This window comes from Pleuronectes platessa, chromosome 20 (genome assembly GCF_947347685.1).
Source record: "Pleuronectes platessa chromosome 20, fPlePla1.1, whole genome shotgun sequence".
Classification (NCBI taxonomy): domain Eukaryota; kingdom Metazoa; phylum Chordata; class Actinopteri; order Pleuronectiformes; family Pleuronectidae; genus Pleuronectes; species Pleuronectes platessa.
Window position 1 is genome coordinate 20,563,736 of NC_070645.1, and position 17,500 is coordinate 20,581,235.

At 45.6% G+C, this 17,500-nt stretch overlaps 1 protein-coding gene across 1 annotated transcript in view; it reads left to right on the top strand.

The window, feature by feature from the left end:
• LOC128425911 (sodium channel protein type 4 subunit alpha-like) overlaps positions 1–17,500 on the top strand; it is a 73,345-nt gene that overhangs the window by 8,646 nt on the left and 47,199 nt on the right. Inside the window, 3 exon segments of the mRNA XM_053412751.1 lie at positions 2,520–2,611; positions 4,761–5,003; positions 7,987–8,050. Coding sequence (XP_053268726.1) covers positions 2,520–2,611; positions 4,761–5,003; positions 7,987–8,050 — 399 coding nt within the window.

Below are 17,500 nucleotides of genomic sequence, written 5' to 3' on the forward strand. Positions count from 1 at the left end.
TTTGAAAATCCATACAGCTCACACCCCCCAACTGGTCCTACACACACACACACACACACACACACACACACACACACACACACAAACCACGTAATGTCAGTAGGTGTGTGTCCTTGAACCAAAGGCCATCCTGTGGTCAGATGGATCTTTAGTGGGACAGGGACACATAAGTCACCTCTTCACACACACACACACACACACACACACGGGCCAAGGATGAACCCCATGTTAAGTGAGTTTGTGAGAATCTTGTCATGGTGTGTATGTATATCTATGGACACACACAAACACTCGCCCCTGACACATCACCTCCCCTGTGCCTGAGCTTTATTAAAACCAGAGTGATGGTCGGTGAATAGACACACCCTTACTGACACACACACACACAGACACACACACACACACACACACAGACACACACATTAAATGTCTGATTGATGCTCTCCTCCCCTCCCACCGAGTCAACATTCCCATGGTAACAGAGTCCATTGCCCCCCCCCCCACACTCACAGGGTCCGCCCCCGTGCTCCTGATACCGCCCAGTAACGACATGTTAATGGTTGCCATCACCACATCACCAGACCAGCAGCACCACACTCCACCGACTCTTTCTTAGAATTAACAGGCAGCATTTTATTTCATCTAACATATTAAAATTGTCAATAAATCTGTCGTCCACTGGATCAGATTCTGAAACAAATCTGCTGCTTAACCGCACAAAATGTCTAAAAAATAAACACGACATATTGGTTTAGTTTTGTTCAAATAAATAAATCTGAAATGTAAAATTTTTTTAGTTATTTGTATATAAACTACTTTTTTTTATTTAAAACTAACAGAAGTTGAACGACTGAAATGTCCGAGGAAGCTTTAGAAAAGATCCTGAATGTAACACGAGGTTTAAACGTGAGACATCCTGAGATGATGGATCCAGACTCACTGCAGGAACATCCCTGGTCCTCCAGCGTCTCTCTGCTGGTCATCTTCACCTGCATCTAAACGGCCTGCTCTGGACCCCCCCCCCCCCCCCCCCCCCCCGACGCCTCCTCTGTAATTCAATCAGCCTGCCAGTCATCGGGTTGAAATATGAGCTGTAATGGAGGGCCGTTAGCAGCTCGGGATCAGTTTACTCATCCACACAGGGTCCAAAATGGCCGCTGTCGCCTGTCGCCTGTCGCCTGGCGGCTCTCAGCTCATCGTGTGATTGGCTCTCCAGAGAACGCGTTCACAACCTCGAGCCTCGTTCTGTTTGTTTGGTGGAAAGGTCACGTTACTGTCTGCGATGGAAAAAACACAAGATCCTTTCAAATGAGGTCACTGGTCCAGGATCTGTCTGAGACCGTCAATATGACCGACGAGTGACTAATAGAATAAAAGAAAATAAATTTGTCTGCATCAATATTCACGATATCACGATATTAAACTTTCACTCCGAGGCGACAGATCATGATGTTCACATTAAACTGAAAAACACGAACTTCCTCTTGATCGTCTCTGAATCGTTTCTCATTTTTCTTGCAGATCAGATAAGTTACTCTCCATGATTCTGTTACCGTGGCCCACAGCGCCCCCTAGTCTCCGAATGTCCTCACACAGTTTTGTGATTCTTCTGTCGGTGCTGTTAAGAATCAGGATTGTCGTGTAAAACCATCTCAGTATTTTCAGACTCTGTTATGTTTGTTTTCTTTTGTTGTTTGTTGACAACCACCACACTGCCCCCTACAGGCTGTTAACAGAGTTTATCAAAGTAGGAAACCTGCAGGCGCTGAGAACCTTTAGAGTCCTGAGAGCCCTGAAAACTATCTCAGTCATCCCAGGTAAGGCCTCACCACCAGGGGGCAACACGGCACAGAAAAAAAACAAAAAAACCAAATCCCTTGTCATCGTAACGTCGTGGTGAACGTCCTCTCTTGTTCGTCCCAAGTGTGCCGTGTCTTGCAGCACCAGCCCCCCCCCCCCCCCCCCACTCTCAGGTCTGAATAATCAAACGGTGAAATCAGATGTGTCAAAATGAATTCACGCCACCTCTGGTAGACATGCGGTACTGCTGTGCCTCACCTGAGGCCCAGATCTGGCAAACGGGAGCCGGACGTGGGCCAGAACGATTTAGCTATGTGGGAGAGCTGAACATATTAGTTCAAGAATCAAATCAAATTGACTTACATCTCACTAAATACAATAATGAGTCATTATTTGAAGCATTAGCTGCAGTCAGAGCTTGTGCTCTAAGGTCCAAACACCAAGGTGATCAGCTGGTAAAGGGAAGGAATCAGTTTTCATCTCAGCGGTTGGAGGTTTGTGAAAGTGACGATCGAACTCATTTATGTAAATCTGATTTCACCTTCTCAATAGTCAAACTCGGGGGTTCGAACCCCCCCCTGTCCCACCTGGTCTCTATCGTACCCATCTGTTTCTATATCTCCACCTTTCTATCCCTCTGTGTTGGCTCGTTGTTGTTCGGTGTGGTCAACCCTCTGTGTGTGTCTGTCTCTGTGCTTCTGTCTCCCGCCTTGTTGCAGATATGTGACTGAGTTTGTGGACCTGGGTAATGTGTCAGCCTTAAGGACGTTCAGGGTGCTGCGAGCGCTCAAAACCATCTCAGTCATCCCAGGTGAGGAAGCGTGGAAATCAAACGCACCCCTCCCGGCCTGCTGGAAGCACTAAATCATGGAATCTCATCCTGCATACTTCCTACTGAATACTGCACTCTCTACTACTTAACACCCGTCTCCAGACAGTACACATAGAGAGTATGCAGAAACGCACAATGACAACTGTTGTGAGAGGACATCAGAGGCTCAGCAAACAGCAGCTTTACACGAACAATGAATCGTTCACACGTTCATGTTGTGATCTTACAAACTGAAGCTAATTATATATGATTGACTTACCATCTCTGCATAGCTAGCGTTAGTGCTAACCGCTAACAAATCCAGTGTTGAACTCTAGCGGCCAGTTTCATCCGTGTTTACGAAAACGAGTCACGATCTTCTCTTTGGCTTAAGACAAAGAGACAAAGGTTCACGATTACACTTAAGGGTGAAGGAACTACACGTCCCATAAGCCATTGCAAATCAGGTCAGCTACAAACGGATTTTCCCCAAAAGTCACTGCAACAAAGTTAAAGTCCAAGAAGAAGTAATTTGAACAGATTATTCACAGAGGTTTATGGGATATGTAGTCCCTTCATAAACAATGATGTACACAGTCTTCTACCTTTGAGTTATTCGGAACGAGAAGTCTTATGTTCACGATTCATCTCGTAGCCGGTCGACCTGGTTCAAGGATGAAAACTCTACTTATGTGGATTTTCTCAAATCTCAGTGCAGAGAATGAATATGAAATTTCCTTTCTGAACCAGAACCGTACTCACTCGTTCAACATTCCTCAAGTTCATTTTACAAATTTGTGTCTTTGAATTAGATTTTTTTATCAAAGAGTGAAACAAACTCTAAAATATTTTTTTGGGGAAATATCTCTTGAAATCTGATGCTGGCTAGCCTCTGTATGTCCCCACTCTGCACGTTAGCATGCAGCGCTAACAGCGTTATTAACATGTCCTAAACGTGTGTGGTCAACACAGTCAGGCTGCGGTGGTGGCCGAGTTATAACAACGTTTATTACATGTTATAATTATAACATAGTCAGTAGCAACATCTCAGAAGCATGTGACACATTCAACACACCGGTCCTTCATTAGTTTCAGACGCCTCCAAGTGAGCAGAACAAAGTTGATTCGACTCGAGACCAAATGGAAACTGAACGTGTCTGTTTCTAATGAATTAACTAGAAAACGCTTCCATCAAAGGATAAAAAGGTTCAAAGGAAACGTGTTGCGTCTTTGATTGAGGAGATTCGATGACCATCCACTTGTCTGCACCCGTTGGCTTCTGAGTGTTTTGTTCCTGCTGTTTCTACCGTTTGTTTGTTTGTTGTGTTGTTTTATGAATGTTGGGACGAGGTTGTTGTTGTTGTCTGTTTCGTTTCCATGGTTACAAACTCAAACCTGCTGTAAAGTGAAAAAAATACATTTTCTGAGATCAGCAAAGGAGAAGAAATGATTCAGTTTTTATGAATTGCTTAATGACTTTCTCTCTGTTCTCTGTAGTTAAACTCTTTAACCGTATTAGCTCAAAGAAAAAACTATAACTGTATTATCTTTAGCATAAATTTGACAATTATTTCCAGTTTAGGTCTTTTTGAACTTAAACACTAGTCTGGTCTATAGAATGTAAAAAAAAGATGGACGACACCTCGCTGTCCTCCCACTATCCAGAAATGAAGCCAAAAGATCCCGGCTAGGAAGGCAGCCATCTTGAAATGATGATTGACGCCCATTTTTATATCATCAAATAAAGAATTAAAACCAAACTGATCAGAAACTTGAATCAGTGAGATGAGAACGACCTGAGGTGACAGAACATCTTTACAAACACTCATTTTTTTAGTTTGTTCCATGTCCCATCTGCTAACATGGAGGAGGCATCGTTTATGAAATATACTGCAGCCTGCCAACAGGGGGCGTTGGAGACACGTTGGCTTCAGTTTTGGGGATCTTTAATGTCGTCCATCTTTATTTACAGTGTGTGACCTATTAATTAAAGCTTTTTGAATTCAGTTTTAAAACAGAATCTTAATAAATGAAGAGCGGTTAATTATTAGATTGATGATCTCAGTCAGCTCTGTCTGTGATTGGTCTAAATGAGGCTTAAGAAGTAACCGATCCTGTCTGCATGCTTGCGTCCTCGGCGGTCCCTCAGGCCTGAAGACCATCGTGGGCGCTCTGATCCAGTCCGTGAAGAAGCTGGCCGACGTGATGATCCTCACCGTCTTCTGCCTGAGTGTCTTCGCCCTCATCGGCCTCCAGCTCTTCATGGGGAACCTGCGGCAGAAGTGCGTCCGCAGCACGGCGCACTGCGTCAACGCCAGCCTGCCGGCCAACACGTCCTTCTACTGCAACAACAAGACCTGGGAGTCCATGAAGGTCTTCATCAACGACGAGGGTGAGGATCACACTCTGAGGCTTAGTTTGATGTTTTTCAGGTGTTGACTGAAGTCATTTGTTGGATCTCAGCTGCTCAGCCTGGATCTTTGAGTTAGAGCCTCGTTCAGATCTTTTGTCTGATGTTCAGGAGGATGAAGCAAAAACTGCTGGACGGGTTTCCATGAAACCTGGTGGAAGGATGTGGATGGGTCAGTTTTCATTAGTGTTTATGACCTCACATGACCTCCGTGTGTGTGTGTGTCTGTGTGGGTGTGTGTCATGTGCAGTGATGGCTGGTGTTTCCTAAATGGACTGGACAATGTCATGTTGGCACTGTGGTTACAATTGACGTCAATAAAGACACACAAACACACACAGACACACGCACAGAGGTCATGTGAGGTCACTTGGTATATACACTATTTGACATGTCAGGCATGTTGACCAGGCAACATAATATACGTTGTGTGGACATGTAACATGCAGCAGCACACACACACACACACACACACAGACACACACACGCAGGTCGAGGTCAGGGTTAAGGAAACACTTAACGCTGCTGTCGGATGAAACCTGAGCCGCTCTTCATCTGTTTCTTCACATGTTACCAAATAATGTAGAAATACAGAAGTGACGTTTGTCATTTGTTGTCATTTTTTATTTATTTATTATACTTCACATTATTCATCCTCCACGTTGAGCTGCAGAATGTGGCTGCTTCTTCGATCCGCTCGTTTTTCTGTTTTCACCCATTAATAAATTGCTTTTCAGCGGGCGACGCCCTTTGACCTTTAACCTTTAACCGTACAAGACCAAAGAATCTTTTTCATTTTCATTCTTTTATTGAGTGTTTTTCAGTTTATTCAAAGCAAACCTTTTACTATTGAATATGTAAGTTGTGTCTGGATGTAGAGTCTCAGTCGAGCAGCCAGAGAAGAGACTCGTTATCCACAGATGTGTAATTATTAAAAGTAAAGGTTAGAGTTAGGGTTAGGGTTAAGGTTAGGGTTAGGTTTAGGGTTAGGGTTAGGGTTTGAGAGGTGACCTGAGACAGCATGGAGCCTCCACACCCGGCTGCTGTCACTTGACTTCTGCTAAAGAGCAAGTCTCCCAAAATAACACCAACGTTGATCTTACATTAATGGAGTTTGTTGTCCTTTGCTAATGTACCTTCTATTTATTCATTTCCAGTTTGCTTTGCCTTCCATCACATCCAGCAAATGTCCCCTGCAGGCTCCCGTATCGACCCTCTAAAAGCTGCTGTGAAACCTGAGAGCTCAGCTGCGGCGTTAAAGCCTGATCTGAAAACAGCCTTCAGTGGGATCAATGGTGGATGTACTCCATGCTAAACATTTCCCATCATGCCTTGTTTGTTCTGTCTGCGCGGAGCCGCCCCCGGTGCTTCATGTTAGAGGGCATGAAAACAAACATGGTGCCCGATCCAGTTCCCTCCAGGCGAGCAGGTCTGAGGCGACAGCAGGAAACAGATCCAGTTCTCAAACGAGTCGAATCCCACCTGCTCCGTCACTGTCACAGATCGAAAGCTCAGCCGATAATTAAAAGTCAAATTAGGACTTTATAAAGGAATTCTCCTAATTGTTTCTTATCTGATCTGTTTTGACTTTAAATGTCTTATTTCGGTGGTTGACTCGTGTCGCTCTCTGTCGTTCACCTGCAGATTCTCTTCATGTACATTAATCTCATATGAAAGTGTGCGGGGGGGGGGGGGGGGGGTATTTAGGCTCATCAGCGTGTAGCTCTTCAGATTGGAAAGGAAATTAAATTGAGATCCCTCTTTCTCTCTTGATATCACACAGAGACAATTTCCCAACTCTCTGCTGCTCAGTGAAATCATCTCAGACGGGGGGGAAAATAAACCTTTATTAAATATCAGCTAATATGCGTTAGCTTGGGACTTGGTGATGGACCTCAGCTAATGACTGGAGGTGGACGGTTCCTCTGCTTTGTCTGAGGAGAAGATGCCTCAGCGACGGATCTGCCTGAAGGCTGCTCGGCTCCTCTGAGCTGGTGAAGCACTCCAGACCTCAGAAGGTTGTTCTGGCGAGCGGTGGCTGCTGTCTCCCAGATGCACTCGATAACAAATGAATAGCTGCGCTCCTGAAAAGCTTAAGTGCCTTTGGTGCGGCGGCGGCGTCCGAGCCAAACCGACGCTCCACAGAACCGGGGGTGGAGGAAAGTTTCATATGTGCAGCCCCCAAAAAGAGGAGAAGGAGAATATGACTTCTGTTTTCCTAAAGGACTTTGAAACGATGACATGCAAAGTTTGTGTCTGACCAGCTGAGGTTCCCTCGTGTTTCTAAAGAGCAGGAGTCCAGTTTTAATCTTTCTTATTTGAGAGCAATGTAATTGGTCATAATGGCTGAAGATAAATGCATCAAGTCCGAATCATGTGTTGAATAAAAGATGAGCGTCCTGAGTCGTGGTTCCCGTAAGGCAAATGGATGAAATGTCAGGCCAGCGTTTAAGGTCACTGCTGCTCTGTGAGGAGGCGTCTGATTCACGAGTCGCTCGGGTTCCTCGTCTCGGTTTGTGGAGGAAACGTGAATTCTGCTGACCATGTTTTCAGTTTTAGGCAGATTTGAGTTTCCAGTGAGTTACATGACTCTGGTGCTGATCACGACTCTTTTCTATTCCTCTGCATCAGCGAATCCAGACAAACAGGATATTTCAAGCTCACCTCCAGGGAACGGTTTCAGTTTTGGTCCAAACGTTCAGGTGGATTCACAGATGACCTGATTCAATTGTGGAGGTCAAAGGTCACAGTGAGATGATACAGATGATCACCAATACTGATATTTACCACGGTGATGGATATTGATGTCATTGATTAGTTTCTTTACCAAATTCATACTAAAAGTTAAAGGTCAGGGGTGTAGAGGAGAGGACCAATCAGGAAGCAGAGGTGGGAACACCTGTGTGGGCGGAGTCTGTGGGAAACTCAGAAACTAAAGTGAACTTTTCTCTTCTTTGTTTTCTAGACAACTTCTACAAAGTGGAAGGAGCCAAGGATGCCTTAATCTGTGGGAACAGCAGTGACGCAGGGTGAGTGCACGTTTGCTGTGATACACATGTATGTTCGTACACGTGTGAGCTGCTGGAGCCTCCCCCTGGTGGACGTCATGTGAAGCTCCACGAGTCTCCTGCTGAGTTGTGTAGTCGGCGTTCAGGCCTCAGTGTGTTGGACGCTGCAAACTTGTGTTGTATTTATGTGTTTAAAGTGTTTAAAGTACACACTGACTCCTCTCTGAGATATTTACATTTAGAGTTGATGATGAAATGATCTTCATTGTTTTATAAGTGATAACGTCACCAGCTCTCTGATCCTCGGCAGGTTTCCCAGTTTGATTATTCCGACTCCATGTGGACACACCAGTATTCAAGGGTTGTGTGATACATGTTGTTTCTGCTGAGTCGTGACCTCACGCTGTGAGAAGGATGACATGACTGTTGACGAGCTGATGACACTCTGGAACCTTGAAATGGACATTTGTCCATTTGATTGACATTTTATAAAGACTAAACAATTAAGTGTCCATAAGGAAATCTATAGTATTGATTGGCTGCAGAGGAGATGCTGTGAGTGTCTTATCTCTGCTGTGTGTTGTCGTCCGAGGCCGAATTCAGATTCACACACTGACAGGTCACTGTGGGACTCTAAAGGAGGATTCTGTGTTTTTGTGTAACTTTGCTGTTTTAAAGCAGAACCCTGTTTCCAGCTGTTTGTGTTGTCAGTGTGAACAACAGAGATATCAGGTTGAATCCAGCTCAGCTCTCTAACCTCATGCATGTCAAGCAAACACACGAGAAGTTGAGATATTATGGCAATATTGATCCTGTATTGTATTGGTTGTGTTGTTGTGTTTACGGTGGTGTGTATTTGTTTTTTAACACGGCTGCATGTGAGAAACCAATCGTTTAAAACCTTCAATATCTCTTCACGATGTTGGAAGCTCAGAAAGTTTCATTCGGGACCTTTGGAAAGTGGTCATTCCGATAATGCTCTGTTTTTACGTTTGTGTTTGTGATAACTGGGGATACATTTAATGTAGGTTTCTCATCTTTGACCTCATTGTTCAAAATGAGCTTTCACTCTGCATGTGAACCAAACTGTTGGATCCAGACCTCCTCTTCTGGTCTGTGCTCATGGGAACCTTCTACACCTGATATTTAGGTTCAGACTAAACTGAGAAGTCAAGGTGTGAAAGTGTCACAAGTGTCCAGTTAAAGTCGTAGCAAAGATGTTGATTGGAGGGGGAAAGTATCCTGATCACTTCAGTTATCTCTTATCTCTAGTATTGACGTTTCAAAGACAAACAACTTAAACCTTTTCTGTAAATTTTAAAATGGCCTGTGACGTTCGTCTGTTGTTTCTTATTTAGTTGAAAGTTTTCAGTTGCGTTCGAGCCTCAAAGCTGCTCGTGTCTCGTCATCGGTTTGGAGTCTTGCTGCCGGTGCCGTGTTCTGCAGTGTGGTGAGACATGTCAGAGAGGACGTCCACGCTGAGAGCGGGACGCTGATGGACGCTGATGGACGCTGACGGACAGGATGACAGGATCCTGTGTGTGCGAAAAAGACTCTGTCAGCCAAATCAAAGTGGTGCTGCCTTCGGGAAAACAAGTGAGCCTGAAGCTAGCGCTGGTGAAACGCATCTAAAGATTCAAATGCAGCGGGTGAACTGACACGGGACAGAAAGAAGAAGAAGAACGAGAGAGAAGGAGCTTCAGGAGAGGTGAAGCAGAACCGAGAAGATACAGAGAGAAACAAGTTTACAGAGGAAGATGATGGACAGAGGAGTAATCGAGGAGACAGGAGGAGGAGAAGGAGGGAGCGGAAAAAGAGAAACAGAAGGAGAGGACGATGGAACAGTGGCAAAGGAGAGCGAAGAGAAATAACTGAGAGGAAAGAAGAAAAAGGGGGATGAAAGAGAGAAAACCTAAAGTAGAGGGAATGAGGAGAGAGACAGATGGGTTCAGGAAAACACAGGATGGTTCGAGAAGAAGAGAAAACCAGATGAAATAAAGGAAAAGAAGAGATGAAGAGAAGGACAACAACAAAAAGTGACACTGAAGGAAACGGTGAATAAAGAGACTGAAGAATATAATAAGGGAAAGAATGGATGAGAAAGAAAGGATTAGGTAAATCAGAGGGAGGAGTTAAAAGAGGGGATGAATCCAAACATGATGAGTGGAGGGTTAACTGAGGGAAGGAAAATGGAGGAGAGGAATTTAGATTCTGTTTTTAGGGAGGAGAGGAGTTCTCCAGTCAGGTGTCATGACATCACTGCAGAGGAAGAGGGCGCAATAACATGAGGTCAAAGGTCAAAGGGATGAACATGTTTCTACGATGGAAGCCGAGGGTCGTTGGCTCCTCATTGGTCATGTGAGGACTCAAACTTTGACAACAGAGCACAAACTCATTGTTCCTGAACTTTAATCCCGTTCAGCCTCTGATTATCAGCCATAATATTGTACCCCTCCGAGGTGGACTCACTGTGAGGCGATGTTCTGTTCTCCTGTCGAAGTCCGAATTATCGTAACTGGGTTTTAGAACCCACACTAAAGCAAGTTTCCTGTCTCGGACGTGGATCACGCTGGTCTATGATCTGCGGTTGTGAAGTTAAATCAGCAGTGACTCAGCATCTGGTGGAATCTGAGGTTTTAGCCCAGAGAGACGCTGCTGGAGGACGAGCGAGAGAGAGAGAGCGAGAGAGAGAGAGAGAGAGGCCGATGAGCGAGCGAGCAGTGATGACAGTGATGTTGATCAAGGGTTGTTTGCTTTCTGCGCTGAAGCTGCTCGGCTTCACGCATGATGCTGATTCGCCCGGCCCGAGGGCAAAGGTCAGTGAGCTAACCCACTCTGACACACACACTGACACACTGTGACTCGTGCAACCAGCCTCACACACACAGACACACACACACACACACACACACACCACAGTGTGATTTCAAGGTTAGCATCATCTCACTTCTTCAAATCAGAAAACTGGTCTTATTAGTTTTGCTTTGTAGCGTCCCATGACAGGTTCTTTAGAAAATACTGTTTATCTTCTCTTAGTGGAGTTAATTCAATGTAACTGTGAACGAGTCAAACCTCAGGTCTCTTTTTGGAGTTGATCAGAAAACCTGTGAACATCTGGCTTTGATCTGCGATGGTTTTGATTGTGAGTGGATGTTTCACAGGAGACGTATTCTGTCATCTTCAGTTTCATAATTATAATTAATGTTCTGACTCTAAACCGGTTACGTGCTCTAATGCTCAGAAAACACATCGCTCTCCTCAGATTGTGTGTTGCTGCTGCTCCTCTCTTCAGCCTCTGTCTCAAACTCTTGGTTTTAGCTCCTGCCTCTTTAAGATACCCCCCCCCCCCCCCCCCGATGAACCCCTTACCGAGTAGGTAAAGTCGGCCTCTGTTTTCACATCATCTGATTGGTTAGTTGTGTGTCTGACCTGCCGCTGGGCGTGGATTATGTAAACATGGGCTGGATCACATCTCACACGTTATCTTGGTTTGGACCAGAAAGGTAGAAGGTACCACCTCAAACAGACTGAGATCTCTCTGGACCTGGTTTCCTCATCTCCTCTGAAGTCTGAAGTCGAGTGAATCTGCTGCGTCATGATTCATGAAGGCTGTTTCCATATATTGTATTTGTTTCCTCGTGGTCACATGGAGATTAATGGTCTGCAGATAAATCTCCGACTGTTCAGACCTGGAATCAAGCTGACACAGTGAACGATGGAAGCTCACTGATTGGATGGAGGTCAGTCGCCGGTCAGTGAGCGGAGCCAATCACGACCGGCTTCAGCTGAAATACTGTTAATTATCCTGAAACTGCCTGGAGAGAGAAAATGATGAAAATACAGTCAAATCAAATTTAACTAACGATGTCATACAGCGAGACGAGAAGATGTGACCTATAAAATATGTGAGTGAGCTCGACCATGTGACCTGTCATCACCCGACAGGATTCTACATGCCAAGCACACGCCAAGCACACGCCAGGCACACGCCAGCACACAGCAGCGATACAGAATGACAGCCGGCCCGACGGGCTGCCTCGTTAGAGGAGCTAATCAGCGGCCGTCATCAATTAGGAGCTCATGTTACAGGAACTCGTTGGCGTACAGCATGTGACCTGTGAGGTGACGTGGTGAGGAAGTGGTTGTGAAACGAGAGCAAGCGATGCAGGGTGTTTAGAAGCCAGAGGACCCCGGAGCCCCCAGAGCCCCCAGAGGCCCCCGGGGGTCTCAGGGGGCCGGGGGGGGGTTTCTCCTGTTCCTGCTGGATGGCTTCCAACATCCAGTTCAGCTCTTTTATCCTGAATCTGCTTCAATGTGATTATAAAGGTTTTTAAATCAGTAAATCATCTTTTTCCTCCTGCATTTTAGTCTCTGGCATTAACGAGTGTGTTTCACTCACAGAATCATTTCTGCCAAAATTTGCCTGAAAAATAAACCGAACACAAAAAGCATGTTTTTGAAGACTTGTCCAAAATCCTCAAACACTTTTCTGTCCTCCACAAAAATCCCCTGTTGTATTCAGTGGAGTAGAATGTTATCATTTCACAAGGTGCTTGTGTCTCTGAACACTGAAGGAGGAACACCTCACAGCTCACTGACACAAACGCTGTCACAATGAGTCTTTGGGGATTTTAAGGAAAGTATTAAACACATGGTTCGTTTTTTTCTTCACGTTTTCTAACTTAAACTTGGTGGAAAAAAGAGTGAAATAGTCAAACCCAAACATTTTATATATTATAGTTTCCAATCATTATTTATTTTGTCCTTCCACTGAGTTTCTGAGATATTCGGGAAGCAGCAGGCAAAGCAAACAGAACGTCCTTCATCTCCTCCTGGTGTCCAGAGTCCCCCCGGCCAAATGGGACTCATGACGCCCAGAGTGTCCACGAGCGTCCTGGCTCATTCGAACCGTCTCCTCTCCTTCCTTCTGAGACGGAGCTGAAGCTGGAGAGGAAACTCTGCTCACCTGCGTCAGTAGAGTCGTTCTGCTGGTCGACCTCCAGAAGCTCAGGAGAGACTCAGAACATGGACTCAGTGCAGAGCTGCACCTGAAGACACCTTCACACACTTTCAGATAGTATCTGGTGATTTTACAATGCAATCTCAATGAGGCTTGGTTTGCTGCGAGGTTAAAGACATGTGGTCCAGGTATCATTTCTCAGAAGTTGTTTTTGAAGCCCTGTGATAAGAAGCTGCTGCTGAATCCCTCGATCGCCTGCAGCGGCTAATTTCCCGACGTAACTGGAAAACAACTGGAGCCTTTATTTGTCCGGTAATGTGACAAGAAAATACGAGAGCGAATTGAAAAGGTGGAGGTGCAGCTTTAATCATCATTGACCCAGCTTCCTCTCAGGAAGACGCCGCTGTCATCAGAGCAGTTAGCGAGAAATATGGCCTGACCCGACTCTGAGGAAAGAGCTGCTGCGGGGGTGGGTTCCTGGAACACACTGCATCATACAGCTGATATTCATCATCCCATTAGCCTAGCATTCAGTGCTGGTGGTAGGCATGTCGATGCATGACCAACTCTATGTGTGTGTGTGTGTGTGTGTGTGTGTGTGTCTGTGTGTGTGTTCCATTAAATTAGTCCAGCGTCCAACGATCCTTTTCCAACTCTGTGCGTTTGTGAGCTTAGTCTCTGCTGCTGGAAGTCGCCATGTTGACGCATCTGCAACTGTGCCTGTGTCAAAGTGTGTGTGTGCGTGTGTTTGTGTGTGTGTTTGTGCACGTGTGTCATAAAGCTCTCAGCAACCCCCCCCCCCCAATCTTTATGAATGGTTATAACATTATGTTAAAAGCTGCACTGATCAATAACTCGACTACAATATTGAAAACATTTTTCAAAATGGGGGTTGATTTTGACTGAGTGCACATTTGTGTGTGTGTGTGTGTGAGAGAGAGTGTGTGTGTGTTCTTGTGTGTGTGGGAGAGTGTGTGTGTGTTCTTGTGTGTGTGGGAGAGTGTGTGTGTGAGAGAGAGTGTGTGTGTGTTCTTGTGTGTGTGTTTAGTTTGAGTTACGAGCTCTCTGGGAGGCTGAATGTGACATCTGTCTAATGTTCAGCCAAAGACACAAAAGAGGCTTCCACCACCTAAACGCTGGTCCACAGGGAGATAACTGTGTGTGTGTGTGTGTGTGTGTGTGTGTGTGTGTGTGTGTGTGTGTGCGTGTGTGCGTGTGTGTGTGTGTTGAGAACTGGCAGGTCTAAAGCGTTTATGGTCTTTTTGTTTTTTTCTCAGTACTAAAGCACTAAAGGAAAATTAACTTTAGTGATTTCCCATTTTATTTCTGCGCAGTGGAGCAGTTTGATTTGTGTTAGATATAAAGTAGATATATTATTATATATACCATCAGTGCTACTCCAAGTACTCCTACGAAACTGATTTTACCACTATTACCAGTGTGTGTACTTCAGGTACGTTCACTTTAGATAAAATGAATTTGGCTCCTTGACGTTGAGCTCAGAACGTTTGGAGAAGGTTCAACTCCACGGACTCTTAAAGACACAGGATCATTAGACTTGACTCTCTGACTCATGGCCGGTACAACACGGAGTATCATGACTCCTCCCAGCCTCCAGGGGGAACCCTTCACACCCCCACCCCGTCACTGAGTGAACTTTGTGGGAGTGAATGGTGGCGATGGGGAAAAGAAATTTAAAGAAACTAGTCGGACTATAAACAGTGATATCTGCTGTCCTCCCCCGAAAAGCCCTAAGATGATCTGCAGCTGCCCCCAGAGGACATTTGATGGTGAGACAAGACGCCACAGATTCACGAACCTCAGGGTCCGACATCCAGAGACACACAACCCTTCACACTCACACCTTCAGTCTCAGAACATGAAACTCCACAGTCCACGACCACGGACGAGCAGAGATCTGGAACCTTCGTGCTGTGAGACGACAGCAGGAACCACGGCATCACCGCGCCGCCCATAATGCAAGTAAATGGGAAACAGAAATAAAACCGTCTCATCGCTCTGAGGGAGAACCGAGGAGAGAAAGCAGGTCAGGAGAGACAGAGAGTTTAAAACAAACAAATCTAAGATTTATTCCTGGAACGATAGAAGAAGAAGAAGAAGAAGAAGAAGAAGAAGAAGAAGAAGAAGAAGAAGAGCAGAGACAGTTCACCGTTGTCTGAGAGTTATCGATCGACGGTGAAGCTGATGGACAGATCCAGAGCTCGTCTCCATCCCACGTCTTCAGTCCTCGTGGACTCCTCGTCCCACCGAGACGCCGTCGCCCCCCCGGCTCTATTTCTGTAGCGTTACCTTATCCACCCTGCTTTAAATCATGTTGGTGAAACGAACATGACTTAGCACTCTGCACTGTTCCCCGGCAAGTGTCTGAATCAAAGCCAACACAACTTCTCCTTCCCACAGCAGCAAAGTAATGAGCCACTCGAGAAGTCATTTCACAGGGATTTAACAGCAGCTCCGAGCCGGTGTCAGAATCTCTTCTCTCTCAACAGGTCGACAGCGTTCACATGGCCGCACGTTAAAACTACGCTGCAGCTCTAAAGGCTCGTTTACGCTCAACGTTAGACACAGAACCAGACGGAGCCTTTTGTATTCAGTTGGTACGTATTCATGCACGTCTGCTGAACGCTTGCAAATACAGACAAAACGAAGCAGTACCACCGGGAATCATGAGGGGGCAGTGTAATGGTTCCAGTGAGACGACCATAAGACACGAGGAAGAAATGAAAACGACGGCAGCGAGTTTAAAAACCTCTGGAAAGAGAACGTTGGTTTAAATATAACGAAGTAACAAATGTACTTGACGAGTTACATGATACAAAATCGTTAGCTGTTCGGTTTGGTACAAAGATTTAAAATCACATTCTGACCTTTTGGCCTCGATGCCGAATAAAACAAATGGCAGAAGCATAATGAATCCTGGGATATGTTGGGCCCGGATGGATCCAACCGGTGAAGCCTCCGATGCTCGAGGATGGAAAGATGCATTTGTCGGATTCTTCAAATTGGAACATATTAGTTAACGCAGATCAGAACTCACACACGAGGACAGTTTCCGCTCGTGCGCTGGTCTGTGCACGTGCATGGTTTCTAAGGGCATCGGTTTAGAAACGAGTTAAACTCATTTCCAGTGCAGCATCGACCTGTTGGCTCTGAGTTTGCCCGGCAGTCTTTTCAGTCAGAGCCCGGAGGCCAAAGATCAACACTGTGCATACTCCACATTCACGTGATTCTCCAATCCACATGAGCTGCCTGACCGAGCTAATAATAGAAAACTGCTCTTGGACCAGTGTCAGCGAAATGTCCCGTCGACCAAGCGGTACAGAAAATCACTGCTGAGTCCCAGAGGACAACAGAAAGCTCCGGCGTCCAGAGCGCCAACACATCTGCGGCAGCGTGAGACCGTGGGCTGGAGGCCAACCGCCAATAAACCGAATAAATACTGAAACTAAAATAATCTCAAATGAAACCTTGACATGTGCATTTCAGCTGAGACCAGCATTCAGAGAACAGGACCTTCAAACTGCTCTCAGCACTAAAGCTTCACGTGGAACCCTCTGAAGGAGCATTGAGACTCTCCACAGGAAACAACTCGCCTGGAGCCGCCGTCTGATGCACCGGCTACAAAAGGTTTCTCTGCAGATAAAAGATCCAGGGCCTGTCCAGGAAAGGTTAAGTGGCCTTTATTCCCTTTTGGCTTTTCAGTAGGAGAACTGTGCCTGACACATTATTCCTCCAGACTAAAGAAACTCTCGGCGGCAGCATTTGGTCTCTGGGACACAAAAGGAGACATAAATAGAAGGATGGCATTTTCTATGATATGTAGTCGACCACGAGCACTGAAAGAATAATGCTCCAGTAAATGTTCTTCTGAAGTGAAACAAAGAGCTGATGAATCGTAACGTAAAGTTCTTCATGTACAATCGTCAAATGTCATTTGGAATCGTTGAGGACGCTAATTGGCGGAGTGTATCCGAGGCTCTTAACTTAACCTTAACCATCACAACTAAAAGCCTAACCCTGACCTAACCCTGACCTAACCCTGAACTAACCCTGAACTAACCCTGAACTAACCCTGACCTAACCCTGACCTAACCCTGACCTAACCCTGACCTAACCCTGAACTAACCCTGAACTAAACCTGACCTTACCCTGAACTAACCCTTACCTATTCCTGACCTAACCCTGAACTAACCCTGACCTAACCCTGACCTAACCCTGACCTAACCCTGAACTAACCCTGACCTATTCCTGACCTAACCCTGAACTAACCCTGAACTAAACCTGACCTTACCCTGAACTAACCCTTACCTATTCCTGACCTAACCCTGAACTAACCCTGACCTAACCCTGACCTAACCCTGAACTAACCCTGACCTATTCCTGACCTAACCCTGAACTAACCCTGAACTAAACCTGACCTAACCCTGACCTAACCCTGAACTAAACCTGACCTAACCCTGAACTAACCCTGACCTATTCCTGACCTTACC